The sequence below is a fragment of the Polyodon spathula genome, chromosome 16 (assembly GCF_017654505.1).
Source record: "Polyodon spathula isolate WHYD16114869_AA chromosome 16, ASM1765450v1, whole genome shotgun sequence".
NCBI classification, from domain to species: domain Eukaryota; kingdom Metazoa; phylum Chordata; class Actinopteri; order Acipenseriformes; family Polyodontidae; genus Polyodon; species Polyodon spathula.
The window spans coordinates 26186077-26207384 of NC_054549.1; the positions used below are offsets into that span (position 1 = coordinate 26186077).

At 38.1% G+C, this 21308-nt stretch overlaps 2 protein-coding genes across 2 annotated transcripts; both read left to right on the forward strand.

Annotated features, from left to right (window-relative positions):
- The first annotated feature begins 141 nt into the window (after positions 1-141).
- LOC121328486 (methyl-CpG-binding domain protein 4-like) lies at positions 142-7161 on the forward strand. Its single transcript, XM_041273171.1, has 8 exons — positions 142-286; positions 898-1128; positions 2006-2796; positions 4043-4120; positions 4210-4344; positions 4774-4923; positions 6084-6187; positions 7059-7161. Exons 2-8 carry the CDS (start codon positions 911-913, stop codon positions 7131-7133), a joined length of 1551 nt encoding a protein of 516 aa, XP_041129105.1. The 5' UTR covers positions 142-286; positions 898-910; the 3' UTR covers positions 7134-7161.
- A 3347-nt stretch (positions 7162-10508) lies between these two features.
- LOC121329245 (transmembrane protein 43) lies at positions 10509-20010 on the forward strand. Its single transcript, XM_041274737.1, has 12 exons — positions 10509-10760; positions 11027-11176; positions 11840-11974; positions 12059-12153; positions 12470-12519; positions 12740-12809; positions 13135-13205; positions 13874-13995; positions 15295-15369; positions 15585-15686; positions 17793-17910; positions 19175-20010. Exons 1-12 carry the CDS (start codon positions 10746-10748, stop codon positions 19375-19377), a joined length of 1206 nt encoding a protein of 401 aa, XP_041130671.1. The 5' UTR covers positions 10509-10745; the 3' UTR covers positions 19378-20010.
- The last annotated feature ends 1298 nt before the right edge of the window (positions 20011-21308 follow it).

Below are 21308 nucleotides of genomic sequence, written 5' to 3' on the forward strand. Positions count from 1 at the left end.
TGCTGCCTCGATTTGATGATACAGTATTTACATACCACAGTCTAAAACCGCAGGGATCATGCGCAGCAGGCTCTTCGGTTAGTGTCATGCGCAATTGGGGGAACTACTTGTGTAGCGTCAAACTGTAGTGAGCATGCGTAATAGCAGTGTTTGCAGTGGACCAAGACTGAAGTTACCGATGATGTCCTACCTATTGTAAGAAATAGTTCGGGAAAGTACCGAATCCTGGTTTGTTTCTCGAAACGGTTAATGACGGTGCACAATGGCTGCAAAGTAGCCTAGCCAGGTGAGAAATTAGAAATGATTGCTAAACAGACAACAAACAATGCACACAACCCTTATTTGAAAAAAACAAACAAACTGTACAGTACTTGGTAAAATATAGAGGCACATGTTAGTTGGCTGAAATTATTACATTTTAGATAATCAAAATCTTTATTGTAACGACCTACTTAGAAATAGCGAATGGATTGTGGAGCACAAAAACTTCTGTCCAGCAGCTAGGGCAGACACCAATGTCATTAGCAGTGCAGTTATTTGTGACTTTGCTTAAGGAAGAGATTACGATATGTACGATAGTAAAATACATGTACATTTACAATTTTTTACGTTATTAACATTTTCTTCATTTGCATATAAACACCAGCCCCCCCTATGCTTGTTTAAAACAAAAACGACAGATGTGATTTAATAGAGTTATATAGTTTGTGTGTACAAATGCTGTGGAATTATTTGCAGATGTAGTGGTTTAATGTACAGGTGTGTTCCTAGTAATGTACCGGCTGGAAACTCGGAGATCAAAATGATTAGGGACCTATGCCAAGTTGCTAATGCGGGAGATAGGGTTTTGCCCGACTCTACTAGCCATTGTGTTTTGTATGTATTGTTCCATTCCAGCACAGAGAAAAGAATGATCCAGGTTGAAGAAAAAACAGACGGTTGCCTTAAAACTGAAACAGAGGAAGGGAAGACTGTGACTTCAGATCCTGGACATGAAGACGGTCACAGCAGCAAGTCCTCCAGTGGAGAAGCTAACTGCTGCTCTGAAGCCCCACTGGGATGGGTGAAGGTGGTGAGGCAGAGGAAGTCTGGCAAAACTGCAGGAAAGTATGACGCTTACATGATCAGGTAAGGTGCAGTGTCATCGGGAGACTCAAGCAGTGTTGATAAAGTTATGGGATCAATCAGGTACTGGAAAATGGACAAGCACTGATGAACAAGCATTGGATTTATATAAGTATGTTAAGCCCATGGTATATTTCACAGAAAGACTTCCAGGCTAACTAATTAACATGCTTTTATTGTCTTATACTTATACTTCTTATACATGTGTCTTACACATATATGTTATGTATATATATAATGTATATATATATATATATATATATATATATATATATATATATATATATATATATATATATATATATATATATATATATGTTGTTGATTAGGTTACTGCTCTGCTGTTTTCTTTGGAGTAAGCAAAGCTATAGTCAGGAGTCATACTTAAAGTAACTGGAACACAGTGATTCCATTAATCTTACCCATTGTGTACTGTCATTATCTACATAGGTCTCAGATGTGCAGTTTTTAAAGTAACACATGTGGTACAAGCATGCATTTTCATTTTGAAACTTGATAACATGCTGTAGGTTAAATAAATCTCGGTTAGCAAGCCATGGCTTCCAGGAAGTCTGTTACTGCTTTAGTGCAGTTGTCAGTTCACCCCAGCAGTATCTTTCTGGGTCAAAGCATGCTATTGGCTTAAAGCATGCCTGTCATTAGGGGAAGAAGATGATTGGTCATTGACAGGAAAAAATGTGGTCTTCAGTGATGAAAGAGTTTAATGAGTAAGTCAAAGTGAAAAATGTTAACTAGCTTTAAAAAAAAAAAAAGTATGTTAATGTTCCAAAACTGACAATTAATTTGAATGTTTAGCTAGCCTTGATTAACTTAGCTGTCTGGTTCTAGATTTGTAAAATGAATGTTTTATTTCCGTTAGTCCACAAGGAAAGAAGTTCAGGTCCAGGGTTGCGCTTCAGGTCTATCTTCAAAGCATTCAAGATGTTAAGCTAACAGCAGCAGATTTTGATTTCACTGTACCTGGGAGGAGTAATGTTATACCAAACCCTGCAAGAAAATATAGCAAATCTTCTAATAAAGACTTGAAATTTCAAAGTGACATTGCTGTGAAAGCCAATGATGCCACCCTGTGTGTACCGGAGGGAGGGTCTGAACGTTGTGTTTTCAGTGAACTGGCTTCTACGTTATCTCAGGCTTGCGTCGAAGGCTATGAGGTTTTCCCTGAAAGCGGAGCCGATGTAGACTTGTGCACAAAGACTAAACGCAGACACTCTGCGGCAAAAGACACTTCTGCAAGGAAGCTAAGGGGAAGGCAGGGCAGGATAGGTTCGGGTGGGGGGCTGAGAAGGACGGCAAGGAAAATCTCAGCCACGCAGCAAGAGAAGAAGGTGGTCGGTGGTGGTGAAGCTGAGGTGATAAGGAGAACAAGCTGCTCCAGAGACATCAAAAAAGAAAAACTTGAGAAAGAATCAGAAAGAGGGGAAGGGCTTTTAAAGGGAACATTGTTAAAGTCATTATACTCAGATGAAATCCAGTCCAATGCAGACTCCCCAGTGAGACAGGCAGAATCTTTAAAAGTGAAGCCTGGCGATATCACTCAGCCTAAGGAGATTTCCATTGGGCCAGGGTCAGATCAAGCTGGTTTCATGCCCCAGCACGGGGAGAAGAAGGGTTCATCGGAGAGGTATACATCGGTGAGACCACAGCAAGGTAAATAGAAAATGTAGTCAAGTTTTAAAGCCTATCCATCTTTGTTTGATAAGCTGTAAATACAGCCATTTGAGCCATTTCAGGTAATACTGTGAACATAAGTAGACACACCTAAAGTTGCTACCTTTACATTGTGCCTAATTAAGTGCTACTTTATATCATTGTGCTGTGACAAATATTCAAACAAACACTGTTTAAATGTGTTCATTGGCAAAATGACCATACATATTCATTCACATAAACTATATATATATATATATATATATATATATATATATATATATATATATATATATATATATATATATATATATATATATATATATATATATATAATAAAAATGTGAAACCAGATACCTGGGTCATACTGGTGTTGACCCCGGTTGCAACGACCCACCTCAGGATGTAGGTTGAGCAAGACAAAATACGTGACAGCTGTTCATAAGCCAACACAATAACCAACAGCCACGCCTGCATGAAGGTTTCTCTTCTGCAAGAAACATTTCTGTTTATTCTGTTTAGCCATATTTTTGTTGACTGAGACACAGAGCCAGGTTCTAGCAGGGACGAAGAAACATTTGCTGTAATCAACATTTGGACCGACGGTTCAGTCCAGAGAAGCGTGGATGGAAGCATCGGTAACAAGCTGCTTCCGGGGCATTGATACACATGTTGTGTATTTACTTCTATCGCCCAGGTCGACCCTGCTTTATCAAAAGCAGTGTCAAATCATGTAGCTGACCCGCATGACACCGGGTCCCTACCCGTGTAGAACATGCCAGTGTGAAAGGGGATCAAGATTAGTGGTAACCGGGATCTGTGAAACTAGCTGTTATAGAAATACTGGATGAAGATTTTCCATTTACTAATTCACAGCTCCTTCAGTTGCATCTGGCCATCCTGGCTTTTAGATTGGGTCTATGGGATAAATGACATAACTTGAGATCTAAAGATGTCCTCCTTCAATAACACAGATCCATTTTAGTGTGGAGGTGTCTGTTAGAACAGGACAGGCTGACCCATGCAACCACAATAAAGCCAGGTTACCTGTAGTCAGATTTCAAGTGCAATGCAACAGAAAAGAGTATTTTTATGAATGCCAATTATTAACTTGCATAAAACGTTAGAGTATGCCAGAAATGTCATTTGGGCCCAGGCTATATTGACACGTTTTCCAAAGAAGCTTTGGAGCAGTACGTTGCTCTTTATATGCATGTAATATACCGGGTCACTTTCTGTTCTTCAGCAGGGGAGTTGAGTCTGAAAACACAAATAGAGAGAAGGAAGACAAGTCTCTACTTCTGCAGCAAATCCACCAAAGAAGGTAATATGACAGTAAAGAGATTCCTCAAATTGAACCTTCAGTTTATAAAGAGATTTTTCTGAGTCAAGTGTTTTTTTCTTTTTGTTTAGCTCCAAGCCCACCCAGGCGTAAAGCTTTCAGGAAATGGACCCCGCCTCGTTCTCCATTTAATCTGGTACAAGAAACGCTTTTCCATGATCCTTGGAAACTTCTGATTGCTACCATTTTCCTCAATAAAACCAGCGGTAATACATATAATTCTTACAAATACATACAGTTATTTGGGCATCAGTGTGGCTACAACTATGGAAAAAAAAAAAAAAAGTTTTGCATTGCGTAGAATTTTAGGATTAAAAATAAATGAATAAATAATAAACTATCATTTTATGTTTTTTATTTAACATCATGTAATCAAAGAAACTACAAAATTATATCCCACAAGTCTACCGGAAGTCATAATTGTAATACAGTATTTCATGTTAGATTTTAAAATGTCAAATTGTTGTCAGTTTTTTGTCAAGTATGTGTAATTCAATATGTTAATGTAACTGTTCAGCAGGTTTGACTTTATTAAGCAAAATGTGTTAATTCTATAAGGTGATGCAAAATGTTTGACCATAGCTATAGAGTACTTCAAAGGGTTCATATTTGTATTTGTTGCATTGTTATTTCAGGTAAGATGGCAATCCCAGTTCTGTGGCAGTTCCTTGATCGCTACCCATCCCCTGAAGTGGCTCGTAGCACCGACTGGAGAGAGATAGCAGAGCTGCTGAAGCCTCTGGGTCTGAATGAACTGAGAGCTAAAACAATGGTGAAATTTTCAGGTAGTGTATTTATAGATTATTATAGATCATTACATCACTGGCATGCTTGATTACCTGCTCTTTGTAATAGCAATAGCATTTTCACAGACAGACTCTTAGGGGTCACGTTTTCAGGTTCTGTTATTTAGTGTTAAGATGAAACTTGAGTGTAAATGTTAATCTAGTTCTTAACTTGCTTTCATGTACACAAGTTTCGCATCCATGCTTTAAATCTTTAAAGTGCAAAAACCGTTAAGTCCCAATTAAGCTAATGAAGCCAGTTGCTGCATCAATTAACAGGTCTAGGACACAAGTCTGGTGTGCTGAAATTGTTTTAACTGCAAATTGTCTAAAATGCTTTTAGTATCAGTAAAGAGGGATGTTTGTGTACTTGATTTCTTGTAGTTCTATTGTGTACATGTGAAATTAACCTTTTTGCTGGGTGTTTCTGATTGGCTGAACGTTACTAACACTTTTTTATATATTTTTTTTTGTTTGTTTGTTTTTTGAGCAGTCACTTTAGAACTTGTGCTTAAGGGACTGTCTGAAATCCAGATCATTTGAAGAATGAACAGTGCCTAAAGCCTGTTTTCAATGGAACCCATTACCGTAAATCTCTAATGCATGTACTTCACTATAGTACTGTAGTGTTCCACCAGTAATCTTAGTGATCGATTTTAAGCAATAAGAAATAAATCAGAATGATCGATTAGTTGTTTCGGCTGACAATAATCAATGCTAGTTCAGGGATGGAAATAAAAATCACATTACATAGCAGTTTGATCCATTCCTGGTTTTACTTTGAGTTTGATAAGAAACATCTGAGTTTGTGCAATAGGAGTCTTATTTCCATCTCTGTAATTATTATTTATTTACCTTGGAATGACCTAATGTTGTTTATGGTAAAACAGTCGAGATTCGTGCTAATCGAGTTTTATGAAACCAGTCCTTAAGAAACCAAGTCAGAAAGACAAACATTTGTAGTACTGTCATCAGTAAAACTATGTATCTTACATTTTGATAAGTTCTGGATACATTTAAACTTCACCATATTGCTGGATTATATATCTTGATGTTTAAGAAAAACAAATAGTATTTTACATGTTAAAACTTCAGAGTCCCCTGGTCAGATTGTGGAAAGATGCTGTCGGCTAAAGCTGTAAATGTGCTGTGTATTACAGATGAATACCTGACTAAACAGTGGAAGTATCCCATCGAATTGCACGGTATTGGAAAATATGGAAATGATTCCTATAGGATATTCTGTGTCAATGAATGGAGGCAGGTTAGTAACTTTAACCAATGGGTTTCATCATAATACATTTCATGAAGTCATGAGATGTGAAAATAGTGAAGCACTGGATCCTCACATAGTGAAAACGTGCAGAAAAAAAATCTGATTCAGGGCTTACACTGGCTGACTTCATAAGAACAGTTACAAATGAGAGGAGGCTATTTGACCTGTTTAGCTTGTCCGGTTCCTAGCAGTTGATTGATCTCAGTACTTTGTCAAGTGGGGTCTAGGTAGCCCATTCCAAGCCCTCACCACTGTGTGAAGACAGGTCTCCCTCCGGGTCCTGGTTTCTGTACTGCACTTGAAGTATTGGTTTAACTGTGTCAGCTAGACTATATGAAACAAGTTGGTTTGGTGAAATATAAATCTTGTCGCTGGCCGTTCTATAGTGCCATCTTTGTTTCTGTCACACTGCAAGGTCATTTTGCGTGAGAGATCAATGCAGCATGCCAGGGAGCTGGATCACAGCAAACAGAACATGTGTCTAGCTTTAATGACTACACAAGAACACATTTCAGAAATGTTATTTTCAATTACAAACTTTAAATCCCCTTTAAATCTGTAGGTCCTCTCCTTGCCCATAAACACAGTAATCAGTCTAGTATTATTATTTGTTTATTTATCAGATACCTTTATCCAAGGCGACTTACAGAGACTGTGGTGTGTTAACTATGCATCAGCTGCAGTCAGTTAAAACAACGTCTGACCCAAAAAACAGAGCACAAGGAGGTTAAGTGACTTGCTCAGGGTCACACAATGAGTCAGTGGCTGAGCTGGAATTTGAACTAGGGACCTCCTGATTACAAGACCAGTTTCTAACCACTGGACCACACATGCTATAAAAACTTTTTATTTTTTTTAGGTTGACCCTGAAGACCACAAATTGAACAAATACCATGCCTGGCTGTGGGAAAATCATGACAACCTGGGAATCTAATTATGAAAAAACTATTTGTTATTGTGTTGTGTGTGTGTGTGTGTGTGTGTGTGTGTGTGTGTGTGTGTGTGTGTATATATATATATATATATATATATATATATATATATATATATATATATATATATATATATAATATATATATAAATATATAGAAGTTATCAATAAATCATATGTTATAATAAACTTCTGATTTTATTGATGTTTTGTATGTTTTTATAAATCAGGATTATATTCTACATTTGCAAAGAAACATGACAATTTTATGTCTGAGGTGTGTGTGTGTGTGTATATATATATTTTTTTTATTTTTTTTTACATAAATTGATAATAAAAAAATTGGTGTTTTAGATGTATCAAGATAATAAATCAAGGTGTAGTGGTTTAATTTAATTAGCACTCTTAATTATACATTTCTCCCAGACCATATAGAATTGAACAATAAACCACACAACACCGGTATGTCTTTTATGAATTTTATCAAAAAGTTAGCAAAGTAATACTTTACAAAAGTAGAAAAGAAAATTAGTATCAATTGCATGAATCGGTACATTAAATTCAGCAATGGATAATATTCAGGTAATATTTCAGCTTCAGTGTAAATATCAATTACATGTAAAATCAAATATTCATATGCGTCTTTTCTATAGTGATGTTAATATTCTTAAAACAATAAGCAAATACAGTAAATGTGAGTCAGTAAGGTACCAAATATATCCAGTGAATTTTAATTAGCAAGATATTACAAAATTGTAATTCATTCTTTATCAATCTGTTGTTAAAAGATATTGCTTTTAATTAGGCTCCATGGCACATTAATTTAACACCTGTTCACTGCTCTTTTGTTTTGTCTGTCGTGCTGTCCAAACATACAGTGGCCCCTGTCTCTGACTTTGAGACCGCTTTACAAACCTGTACTCATATCAGTTGCTTCCAATAACAAAACAGGAAACCAGTTACATGAGAATTTGGGAGTCACTTTAGGGCCTCATGTTATCTACTTTGTTATGGAGACCAGGCCAGTCTAGTAATTAATCGTCTCCTTGATTACGATGCCAGTTTACTCCCTTTTCATCTTCATGTTACAATGTGTAGGTGCTGTGCAATTATACACAAGTTTAACCTTTTAATCACTCGCTATGTTGTCAATGGACATTTGTTTAACCAAACTGTACTGTGTCTCGATCGTCATTGCAGGATAACGGTGTGTAATATCAATTAAATTGCATGGCAGAGACATTCCACTTCGAAAGTAACCTAATACAGTGGCTCTCAAAAGTATTCACCCCCTTTGGACTTTTCCACATTTTATTGTATTACAACATGGAATCAAAATGGATTTAATTAGGACTTTATGGGAGAGTGGCAAAAAGAAAGCCATTGTTGAAAAAAACTTGCATCAAATCTCGGCTAGAGTTTGCCAGAAGGCATGTGACACTCTGAGACCAAGTGGAAGAAGATTCTATGGTCTGATGAGACCAAAATAGAGCTTTTTGATCTCAACGCTAAGTGCTATGTTTGGCACAAGCCTAACACCGCACATCATGCTGAGAACACCATCCCTAAAATGAAGAATGGTGGTGGCAGCATCATGCTATGGGGATGCTTCTCTGCATCAGGGCCTGGAAAGCTCGTGAAACTAGAGGGCAAAATGGATGCAGCAAAGTACAGAGAAATCCTGGAGGAAAACCTGTTGAAGTCTACAAGAGACTTGGGAGAAGATTGCCAAAAGTTTGCCAGAAATCACCTGGATGATCCTCAAGAGTTCAGGAACAATGTTCTATGGACAGATGAGTCAAAATTTGAACTAATTTTGGCCAACATGGGCCCCGTTATGTCTAGCGTAAACCAAACGCTGCATTCCACAATAAGACCCTCATACCAACGGTCAAGCACGGGGATTTGGGGATGCTATGCTGCATCAGGACCTGGATGACTTGAAATCATTGAAGGAACCATGAATTCTGCTCTGAATCAGAGAATTCCACAGGAGAATGTCAGGCCATCCATCCTTGATCTAAAGCTGAAGCGCAGCTGGGTCATGCAGCAAGACAATGATCCGAAACACACAAGCAAGTCTACATCAGAATGGTTGAAGAACAAGAAATTCAAAGTTTTGGAATGGCCTAGTCAAAGTCCGGACCTAAACCCCATTGAGATGTTGTAGCAGGACTTGAAACGAGCAGTTTATGCTCAAATCCACAAATGTTGAAGTTGAAGCAGTTCTGCATGAAGGAGTGGGCCAAAATTCCTCCACTGCGCTGTGAGAGACTGATCAATAGCTACAGGAAGCGTTTGGTTGCAGTTATTGCTGCTAAAGGTGGCGTAACCAATTATTGAGTTTAAGGGGGCGATTACTTGTTCACCCGGGTGGCATAACTTTCTTTAATAAATAAATAAAATAAGTATCAAAATGTTGTGTTATTTGTTCACTCAGGGTCCTTTTGATCTAATATTAGATTTTGGTTGAAAATCTGGTAATATTCAGTATCAAAAATATGCAAAAATGCAGAAAATCAGACGGGGGCAAATACTTTTTCACGGTACTGTATATAGATTACACTCTTAACCTGGGATAATCAGATAATACACTTTAATAGGACTGTAAGCCGCTGTTCTTGGCTGGGGGGCACCATGGCAAGGGCACCCAAGGTTACAACTGAACATGACATACTCTTGGGTTTGTTTGCTGAAGTTTACCAGGTGAAATCAGATGACTGGCTGGATATCTCAAGCTCATACGTGGGTGACACAGGTGAGCTGGCATTTCGAATTGGGCATTCTAGTTGAAGTGAAAATGTGGGGCAGCAACCACATTCAGTATTAGTAGTTTCTTGTTATATCTTGTACTTTAATTATGAATGAATTTAGAATGTTTTATGCTCTGCAAAATTGTAATAATAATAATAATAATAATAATAATAATAATAATAATGAAAGCGCACAGCATTCTGTTCTGGTAAATTCCATGATAATTGCACGTAGAATTCTTTGTCTTTATTTATTTATTTATTTGTAATACTTCATAAATCTACTTATTATATGAGCGACACAAGTTTCTTAACCACAATCAAAGTAAAGTGTGTGACAATTTAAATGTATAAGCTAGATCATTTAAATGCATTTACACTCTTAAATTGGGTGTAATTGTAATAGAACTAAATTACTAAAACCATCAAAAGTTCAAAAGGAACACAACCAAAACTGAAAAATGATTTCGAATAATGTCTTTTTAGATTTACAGTGTAATAAATTAGATCATTATCCCCAAAGCACAGGAAACTCTGCTGTGAGAAGACTACACTTACCCAGAACTCTCTGCTTTGTCAGGAGGCGTCCTATCAGTGGACAAGTAATACGTTACGCATGCGCGGAAATGGTACGCGAGCAAACTCGAAGAGCAAGCAAGTATTTTCCGGGCTTTAAATAGTTTTTTGGAAGAGCAGTTGGAGTTGGTGAAGCTTGTTGGCTGTTGCCCACAGTTATTTGAATGCAATACTGTGCATTACATTTAATTTTGTTCGGACATTTACATTTTATTTCCATATATGTAAAGTATTTATACACACTAGGATCGAGACTGGGTGGTGAAACCTCGAACTTGTAAACACAATGTCGACAGCTAATGTAAGTTAAGAGTTACGAGGTATTTGTTTTGCACGTATTTCTTTGCGTGGAATATTTGTTTAAATTGTTAATTTTTTATTTACCGAATCTGACAATTCTCCCTCTTTTGACTGAGTACTAAATAATACATTTTTAGGGTTGAACTATGTATTCCTCTCTGTAAATAAAGCCGTTCATTATGGCATGGTGCATTTTGACCAAGGGCTATTAACACCCCAATGCATTAGCTAATGTAATGTTGGTTCAGTTTCTGTTTAACTTTGCAGTTACCGGGAGAGGGCACAAGAAACGAACACGTCAAAGTGACCAGCCGGATAAAGCCTGGAATCCTCGACCGTCTGAGCGAGACTGCAGGCGGGATGGTAGTGGGGGTCGGGCTTTTTGCGCTCTCCTTTTACATACTCTTTACCAACGAGGTACAGTCTGGGTTAAACATGCTGTTTGCACTGCCAGCACAGTAGAAGTAGACATTTTGAGCAGGGGGGATTTTAAATTGTGACAGTCACTTGACACGAACCACACCACATAACTTTGTAAATATAAGTTTTATATATATATACACACACACACTGCTATATCTGTAATGAAGTTAATTCTAGAGTTTGTAGTTGATATTTTGTAGTTTTAATGCGGCATACATTACTTATGATATACTTTATACATATATATGAAATATGGTGTGTGAATAGATTCATACTAGTCAGTTTAGCAAGAACCCTGCTGTAAAGCCTTATACATTGTAGAAATAGTTTGTTTATTTTAGCCAACTTGCCAAAATGTTGCTCAAAATAAGATGATCTTGCTACCACCTGCAACAATGAAAGGTTATAAATCTCTGAGAAAAGCACACAGACCTTTTGAAAATGTTTTTAGAGCTGATATTGTATGTATGGGCAAGGCATCAACCTGGGGAAGCGCTCTCATTTTTTTAAAATCTTTTGGGGTCACTACATTTAGACGACTAACCTAGCAGCATGTTGTTTTGGGTACTTTTAGAGAACAGCTTTGACAATGTAATATTTGAAACTGGATGATATGTGATAGCAGGTGACTTCCTGGTAAAATAAAATCTCTTGCAGGGTCGGGCGCTTAAAACGGCCACCTCACTTGACGAGGGCCTTTCTCAGGTGGTGTCTTTGCAGGACATCGTCACAGTGGACCCTGAGAATGAAGGCAGGTTGGTGCATCTGTCTGGGGTCCTGAGAACATCACAGGTACTGTTGATCTTTTGTAGTGAGTACACTAGGAATGGGGTTTGACTGGCAGTCATGTGTTTATTTCTGTGCTTTTCTTTCCAGCCACTGTATGATCCCAACTATGGGATTTCCATCCATGCTGTCAAACTAAAGCGGCAAGTTGAAATGTACCAGTGGGTGGAATATGATGACAGCCGGTAAGTACAAACACATTGATTGATTTCTGTTTCTTAGTGAAGTCTGTTAAGAGGTGGATAACTTCTGTAACAGTGGATCTAGGACAACATAGGCCTCGAGTCAGTGCACTTCATTGCAGAAGTGCTTGCTGAATATGGAAACGTATCTGATTTTGTTTTAGTTCTTCTACTGTGGAAGGCTCTTGCAAATTACAGATTTTCCTCTAACTTGAACATTGTAATATAATGAAATGATTATTGTTTTTATATATATATATATATATATATATATATATATATATATATATATATATATATATATATAAATTTACACTAGGGAATATGAAGAAGATGGTGAAGTAAAGACAGAGACCAAATACACATACAGTGAGTACACTTTTTTAAATGTATTCTAACCATGTGTGTTAAACATATTCAATAGGTTATGCTCAGTTTGCATTGTTGTTTTTTTTTTGTATACTCCTGTTCACAGATTGTACTAAAAGTCAGTTGTATTTGACTCCTAGTACATATATTATAATGTATTACATTGTAAAGTGGAAGCAGTTTAGTTTTGCAAAACCATTCCCTTTCCCAATCATTTTAGATACTGAGTGGAAATCGGAAGTCATCAACAGCAGGAAATTTGACAAAGAGCTTGGCCACATCAACCCCAGGTAATGTATGCTATCTATCAGCCTACCACTGTAGCTATCACAGCATGAATACACATGAAAAGGTGTTGCTGTGTTTCCCATTACTGCACCCACTCAACACAACGTGTCAATCTGTGGGAACACAATGCCACTTTGTGGCTTCCAACTTGGTTTCAGTGGGCGTTATATCAGGCCACTGCATGGCACACCAGTGGAGACTTGCGGTTTGATTCAGCAAAGTAAAAACATACAGCAATACAGGATTGCATGAGTTGGTTATTCAAGCTGCTGGAAATATGTGACTTTGAATGGTTTAATATTTAGTGTGTTTTTTTTCCTCTTTCAGTGCTATGGCTGTGGAGTCTGTCACTGTCGTAGCTCCTTATGTTTCTGTAGGCCCTCTGTATCTCTCCACAGGTAAACACTTTCAGTTGTAAAACCTGCTTTCAGGCCATGTTGGATGTCCAATAAACGCTTTTTATATTCTTGTCAGGCACCTTTGTAAGATTCCAATTGTAATATTGTCTGAAAAATGAAGTATAGTAAATAGGTAGACGCTGCCCTTGCTAAAATGAAAAGGGCAAGCAGGGGTTGTTTGATCCTCTTGACATAATTCACAAAATTACCCCAAAATGTCATGTGATATTGGCTTTACTCATCATGGCATTTGTCATTGCACAGCTGTTCAGACACCCTGTATTCACCTGTTAGAAGATGCCATGTGGGTGTGACTAATATAGTGCCCCAAGAACAGACACTGAAGGTGCAAGAGCTTCTGGCGTAGATTGTTTACGAGGTGTCAAATAATTCTGTGTCTTTCAGTAAAGCACAGTAGTATGTAACAAAAACACCGTTAGTAACACTCAGTATAATCGCTATTTGTTCTTACTAGTTTTACAGTTCTAAGATCTATAGAAGACTCACTCACTATATAGGCTTAATAATTTTGATTTGGGATCAAGTAGACACATGTTTTGGCTGAATCCTTTCCTATAAGTTTTACATGAGTGTTTTGCAGCTATGGATGACAGATTTAACATGTAGCATTTTGTTTTACCCTGTGCTTGGTTGCACCATGTTTCCAGGTTTGATAGAGAAGGTGGACACCTTTAAACAGCTGAGTCTGGACAGGCTGTCGGCTCCTGATGAGTTTGTCACTGTATATGAGGATTCCTTCTACCACACAGACAACCCCCGGAGACCAGAGGTGAGTGCCCTGGGGAGCTGTGTAGATCATTGAGGAGGAGGATACAAAAATTGGCCCAACTGAACTATGCAAAGGGATAGGACTTCAGAACATCAACCTGTATTAGATGCTTCAGTACTTTGTACAGACTTGGCTATGGCAGAACCTGCCATTGAAACATCTACACCATACATGTCCGAGATTCCATATACATGACAAATGAATCGGTCTGTGCTGTGTCTACGAATGGGAACAGACCATGTATACCAAATTGTAGGCAGATGTTTCACATCTTTTGTCCAACCCATATATGTGTTTGTTTAGATATGCACGTTAAAACGTACAAGATACTACTGTCAAGTTGACAAATGTTTCAGCTAGTGCCTTGACAGTGTCCACTGAGGCTGGCAGGGTTACAGGTTGATCCCTTAGTTTAAGTGTTTTATAAGTTTTACTGAAGACAGAGATGTTGCATTGTAAACTATGGATGCAAGTCGTTTATGGATGGTTTGTTTTTCAGCTAATTTTGAGCTCCAGTAATTTCAGTAAAACAGAAAGGAGTTTAAAACCGAACTGCATTTGTGCAGCCAAGGGAACAGGACATGTCATTATTACACATGTCATTAAAAAATAAAACTTCTAAATAAGCTCTATACTGTGTTCTTGTACAATTAAACACAATTTTTTTATCGCCCATTACTATAATACATATGACTCTATGCCATTACACTTGAATTCAATCAATATACAACAACAAAGTAATCGGACTATTAAAACTAATTTCAATACATGCGGAGTGAATGAAGCTACTTTAATAAAAATAAACTGACCTGCTCACAGAAGCATCTCATTTAAAGCAGCTTCCAGATATTTGTCTGCAGTATCCTGCTTATTCTACTTTCACAATGCTTCAGGACCTCAGATAAAATGATGTAGTTGGTCTACACACAGTGTAATTTAACAGACGTGACAGACTTAAGGTTTAGGTTAGGGTATGCAGTGTTTGCGTAGGCCTGTTAGCACTAACACCAGCGCCTTTCATCAGCAAACCTAAAAAGAAAACCGCCCGAGGCATGTGAACACCCAGACTAGAAAGCTGTGGGTATGCTTTCTGAGGGCAATCCAGTAAGTCTTGTGATAACTTTTGATTTATCTTACGATATTAACATTATTAAGGGATGTTAATATGAATCATCTGCATGCAGCAAAGTGTGTGATGAGCTCCTGAAAATGTCAGCAGCTTAGTGCTGAGACTGCCGTTTGGTTTTGGAAAATCCTAACCTTTGCATCCCTATTGTAAACATGTGTTGTGTATTGCAGGTGGGAGATGTGAGAGTGTCATTCTACTATGCTGGACTGAGTGGAGAGAACAGCCCTCTGGGCCCTGCTCAGGTGGTAGGTATTCTTTTGAACCCGTCTGCTTCTCTGCCAGCAGACGTGTGCCCATTGGACACCACTGCTGATTACACAACCAACTTTGTGGCAGCAAAGAGATTGTGATGATCTGTGGGACCTGTGGTTAATGTGTGTGTCTCTTATACAGTAGCTCACGTGTCTACTATTTAAGACAGTCAAGATCATTACAGTGAGTTTCTCCCCTTTCACCACAGGTCAGTATTGTTGCTCGTCAGAGAAAAGATCAGCTGGTTCCCTTCAAAACCAAGTCTGGGGATGTCCTGGAGATCCTGTACGAAGGAGCTCTTTCAGCACAGGTGTGTAGACTGCGATTCAGCCGTCTCCCTCCGAGTGTCCATGCTTTATAAAACTGGGATAACATGTACAGCTGTGGCCAAAAGTTTTGCATCACCCTATAAAATTAACTAATTTTGCTTCATAAAGTCAAATTTAACCTGCTGAGTAAGATTATGTTGACATACTGAGTTACATACCGCTTTGTGGTTTTCAATGTACTCAACAAAAAACTGACAAATTGAAAAATGTGACATTTTAAAATCAAACATGAACTACTGTACTACTATTATGGCTTCCGGTAGACTTTGGCTGTATCATTTTGTAGTTTCTTTGATTTACATGATGTGAAAAAAGGTCGATTGTGTTTTCACATTTTGTTGACTCCTGAGCGTACTCCACGACGCTTTCAAATTAGACTTTACATGTAGACTCTACTCAAACTACTCCACATTGATAAAGTTAAAAAATGCATGTAGAATATAAATAAGTAAGATTTACAGAGAAAAACAGATTAATCTCTGTTGCATAAGTATTCAATCCCTTTGCTACTGCAGCCCTAAATCCGCTTAGGTGCAAATTATTTGTTTGAAAGATCAGTTAAGTGAAATGGTTTCAGCCTGTGTGTACTCAAATTGGTTTAACTTGTAGATAATTTCCCTCAGGTATATAAAGACTTTCAAGCTGCAACTTGTATAGTGATCCAACCATGAAGACCAAGGAGTTTTCTAAACAAGTCATGGATAAACTAGTAGAGAGGCACAGAGCAGGAGAAGGGTACAAGAAAATTTAAAAGGCTCTGATTATCCCTGTCAGCACAGTGAAGTCCATCATTAAGAAGTGGAAGATGCATCATACCAGCCAGACACTACTCAGATCTGGTTGCCCTCCCAAACTGAGCAGCTGGGCAAGCAGGAAACTGGTTCAGGATATCACTCTGAAGCCAACAGAGATCTGCAAAGTTCTGTGTCTGAGATGAGAGTCGGTGTTCACACATCAACAATAAGCCGGTCCCAACACAAGGCTGGCCTGTATGGATGGGTGGCAAGAAAGAAACAATTACTGTAAAAGTTTGCGAAAAAGCATATAGATGATACTGCAGACATGTGGAGAATGGTTTTGTGGTCAGACTTTTCGGTCTAAATTCAACGTGTTACATCTGGTACAAGCCCAACACTGCACATCAACCAGTCAACACCATCCCAACTGTCAAGCATGGTGGTGGCAGCATCATATTATGGGGATGCTTCTCTTCAGCAGGGACTGGGAAGCTTGTCAGGATAGAGAGGAGAATGGATGGTGCAAAGTACAGGTGAACCCTTGAGGAAAACTTGTTTGAGTCATTCACATTTCAGCAGGACAATGACCCAAAGCACAAAGCCATACAGGAGTGGTTGAACAAGAAGAGAATTAAGTAGCCCAGTCAAAGTCCTGACTTGAATCCAATCGAAAATTTATGGCGAGACTTGAAGATTGCAGTTCATCAACGATCGCCAAAAGCTTATCAGAACTGGAGCAATTTTGGCCTGTGAAGAATGGGCAAAAATTTCACCATCCTACTGTGCAAAGCTAGTAGAGACCTATCCAAAAAGACTCATAGCAGTAATTGCTGCAAAAGGTGCTTGTATGAAGTACTGATTTAAGGGGCCGAATACTTATGCAACAAGTAAATTTAATTTTGTACATTTTCTTTGCAAGTTTTGCTGACATTTAACCTCCTCATATAACAGTGTTCAGCTTAACCACTACAGCTTTGAATAAAAAAAAGTTTGTTTGAAAAACTGCAAACATTATTTGTAATTCAACAAAACATGACATATTTGGTATGGGGTCGTGTGTGTGTGTGTGTCTGTGTGTCAGTCCTAAAACCTAAGGGATGCTACACTTTTGGCCATAAGCTGTACATCAGATGTTTATATCCACCACAGAATGAAATTGAGAACATTCTCTTTTGGTGGTTAAATTTAATCATGGCACCACCATCTTTATTTTAAAAAGTAACAACTAAAAACTGATAAATATCATTGAAATTCCAGGCACAGTATGTTACTGTAAATAAATCGTTAGTCATTTTGTAATGATTGTAAAAGTTGAATTAATTTTGTTTCTCTACCACTTGTTCATTATAGGAGGTGTTTGTTAAGGAACACGGGAGCAACCAAATGAAGACATGGGCCCTGCGAGCAGGGGGTTGGCTGATGATGTTTCTTGGGATCAGTCTGATGACCAGAATCCTCCACACTATTGGTGAGCAGCATTTAACTGTGCCTTTGACAGACTTCTGCCTCGTTTCCACTGCCTGGCGCGACAAGCTACGACGGCCCATGGCTAGCCGCTAAAAGGGTCCAAGAAACTATTGCCGTACATCAAAGGTCACTGGGGGATTGTGGGATGGTATTGTGTTGTTTTAAAGAAACTGCCAGTAACACTTTGTTCAGATCAAAGCTGTCGGAACAGTGGAAGCTGAAATGGAAAGAACGTTTGCTATTTTACAGCCGTAATGCTTGTGTGTTAATTTTACAGATGCTTTCTTTTAGTTTTCATTTTGTGTGTTCTCTTTTAAAAATCAGGGCTTCACAACAATAATACATGGTAAAGAAATGTCTTAATAACTTATACTGCTACTGGCGTGGAGGAAAAAAATGTGTTTTATACATCGTTATGTCGTGGCTGTAAACAAAGTGAGTAAACACCTCCTGGCTCCGATGATGCATTTCGTTTGCAGCCAGTTTGGCTACGTCAGGTTTGAGTTACAAAGCCTGACCAGAATGCCGCTGTCAGCCACTTGGGCGAGCTATAGAAACACACTGTTTTGTTGCCGTGGGCAGTCGTAGCCGGGAGCGCTAGGTAATGGAAACGGGGCACTACAGCAGACAAACCCCTACACTGAGGGTGGTTCTTCTGTTTTTAAAATACATAAAGTAACATCTAATTCAATAGAGACAAAATACTATGGTGTAAATGCACTGTTTTAAATGGCTGTTCTAAACAGGATTTTACATCACGTATCTGATTAGCAATAAGTAAAATAAGTTTCTACTTGAATAATTCTATTTGAATTTCTGAGATTGATTTGGGACACACATTTATCCAGCACAGTTTAACAAGCCTGATGCAGCATGCAGGAGGCTGTGCGGTCCAGTGGTTAAAGAGCTTGTAACCAGGAGGTCCCCGGTTTAAATACTAGCTCACTCACAGCGTGACCCTGAGCAAGTCACTTATCCTCCTTTGTGCTCTGTATTTCGGTTGAGACATTATTGTAAGTGACGCTGCAGCTGATGCACAGTTCACTCTCTGTAATTCGTCATGGATAAAAATGTCTGCTAAGTAAACTAGTAATAGCAATTCAATATGTTCAATTTTGCTTTTCCTTAGTTTGTAAAGCTATTAGACTTTAGTCAGGGGGGTTTGAATTGGTATTATAAATTTTGAAGAAAATAAAACACTCCTGTTTTTGTAATCATGAGCAGCAGCACCACATTTGTAAGAGTGTAACTTTCTTCCTCCACAGTGGACTGGTTCCCGATTGTGCGTGATCTGGTGAGCCTTGGCCTCAGGATCTTTGCTGTGTCCGTGGCCACCTCTCTCTCCCTGCTGACCATTGCTACAGGCTGGCTGTTTTACCGGCCACTGTGGGCTGTGATGCTGGCTGGACTGGCCACAGTGCCGATCATCCTCACCCGGGCCAGAGTACCTCCAAAGAAGCACCAATAGCCAGCCAGGGACAAGAGATGAAAATGTAACCAAAGAAAAAGGGAAAGTTTTTTTTTTTTTTTTAATGCTGTACACACCTGTTGAGAATAATTTAGGACTCCCACTGCTGTTCTGTCATGTGAGCCTTATATGCAAGTCACTCTTGTGTCTAATTTAAGCTTGTGCTAAAATTGAGAATAGCTCAAACTACACTGCATTCGGGACCCTAAATTTTACCCTGCCATGTTAAAATGAATGTGTGGTCTGTTTACCGTAGAAGAATCACATCTTCATGGATTCTGCCAATTAGAAACATTCCTCCTTGTATTCTCTTAGTGCCTTATGTTTATCTGTTGTATCATGAAATCCTCAGATGGACTGAATTAGTTTAACTTAGATAAGTCCTTTATTTTTGAATTACTTTACTTAAGAAACACTAGCTAGTGTTTTATTTTGTGTGTCATTTAAATGTTCTGCGGTGATTTCTTTAAGCACTATAGTTTCCCATCCTAATTCATGTAATAAGCATTTCTACAAGTTTAAAAGACCAATAAATACAAAGTGAAAAGTTTATTTTTTTAAGTCATTTGTGGTTGACTATACAATCTCAAAACAATGTTTGTAACCTGTGTAAAATAAAAAAAAGTAATTACATTTTTTAAGCAGTTGGCTTTTTAATTGAGAAAGTCTTGCCAGTTTCTCCAGTGCCGTTCAAGACTTAACTTTGCCTTGATACGTAAATCTCTTCATACACAATGTAGAGTTCCATTTATCAGATCACAAGACATTTAAGAAGTCTTGGGGGTAGAGGGAGCAGTTGAGTCTGCATATACAGACTGCCTCTATGTGCCTCGTAACTGCAATGCTATCCACTGGTGGCTTGGTTCAAACACATTTTACTTGCCATCTGCTCCAGGCTACCAGAAGTAAAGACTAGTGAATTAAACCAAGGTATCCCTCAGCCACAACTCCACCTAGGACAAAATACAACCAAACTACACTCTGGATACCTGGCATAAATATTAAGAGACAACATAAAAATGACATACAATGACAAACATCAGTATAAAAGAATGGTATCTACAAACAATCCTGCAGTGCTTTGACAAAAAACATTTGAGTTAGCTAAATTTTAGGTACCCATTTGTACTGAATTGCTTTCAGGATTAAACAAAATATCAGTGCTTTGAAACATGGTTGGTGAATTGTGTTGCTTTAAATTCAACTCTGCTTGCTTCTTAGAGCAGTACATTTTTCGTTGCAGTTTCCTTTCAGAATTGTTTTGTGGCTACATAACAGCCAGGACTTACTGATGAAACATCACTGTGCAACCAGACAGGCCACATATACAACAGTGGAAGTCCATTAGTAGATTGTAGACTTGCCTGATTTCCATATCGCTGCTTCAGCTGCTGTTTTATCAGCAGTCCCTTTACCAGCAGCTTCCAGTTTGTTAGGACTTGCTTCTCATGTTTCTGATGAAATAAAAGTAAGCAGAGTAATTACACTGGAACATGGGAATATTCATTGTCAATGAAGTGTGTCACGATATGGCCAAAATAAGCAAACTACAGTATATAATGATGTAATTATCAGTCAGTTGCAACCACTGCGCCTATTCCATTATGTAGTATTGAATATCATGTCTTAAAACCCACTTCAGCAGTCTTAACTGCAATCGAATGAGAGACCTGTACAAGTATGTAGCAGTATTTTGATAATTGTATTTAAAATATTTTCCTATAATGAATTAAATGAACTAAATGATTCCCAGCACAATAATGTTAACCAATGTTAACAAAGGAATTTAGCTAATTAATTTTAATCAGTTAGCTCGACTTTAAGTTTGTGTTTAATTACTGTCTTTACTTGTTTAGAACATTCACAGATCCTGAAACAAGTGTTACCAAATCATTTTGCTGACACATGGAAAACACAGTACGTCGCTTTTC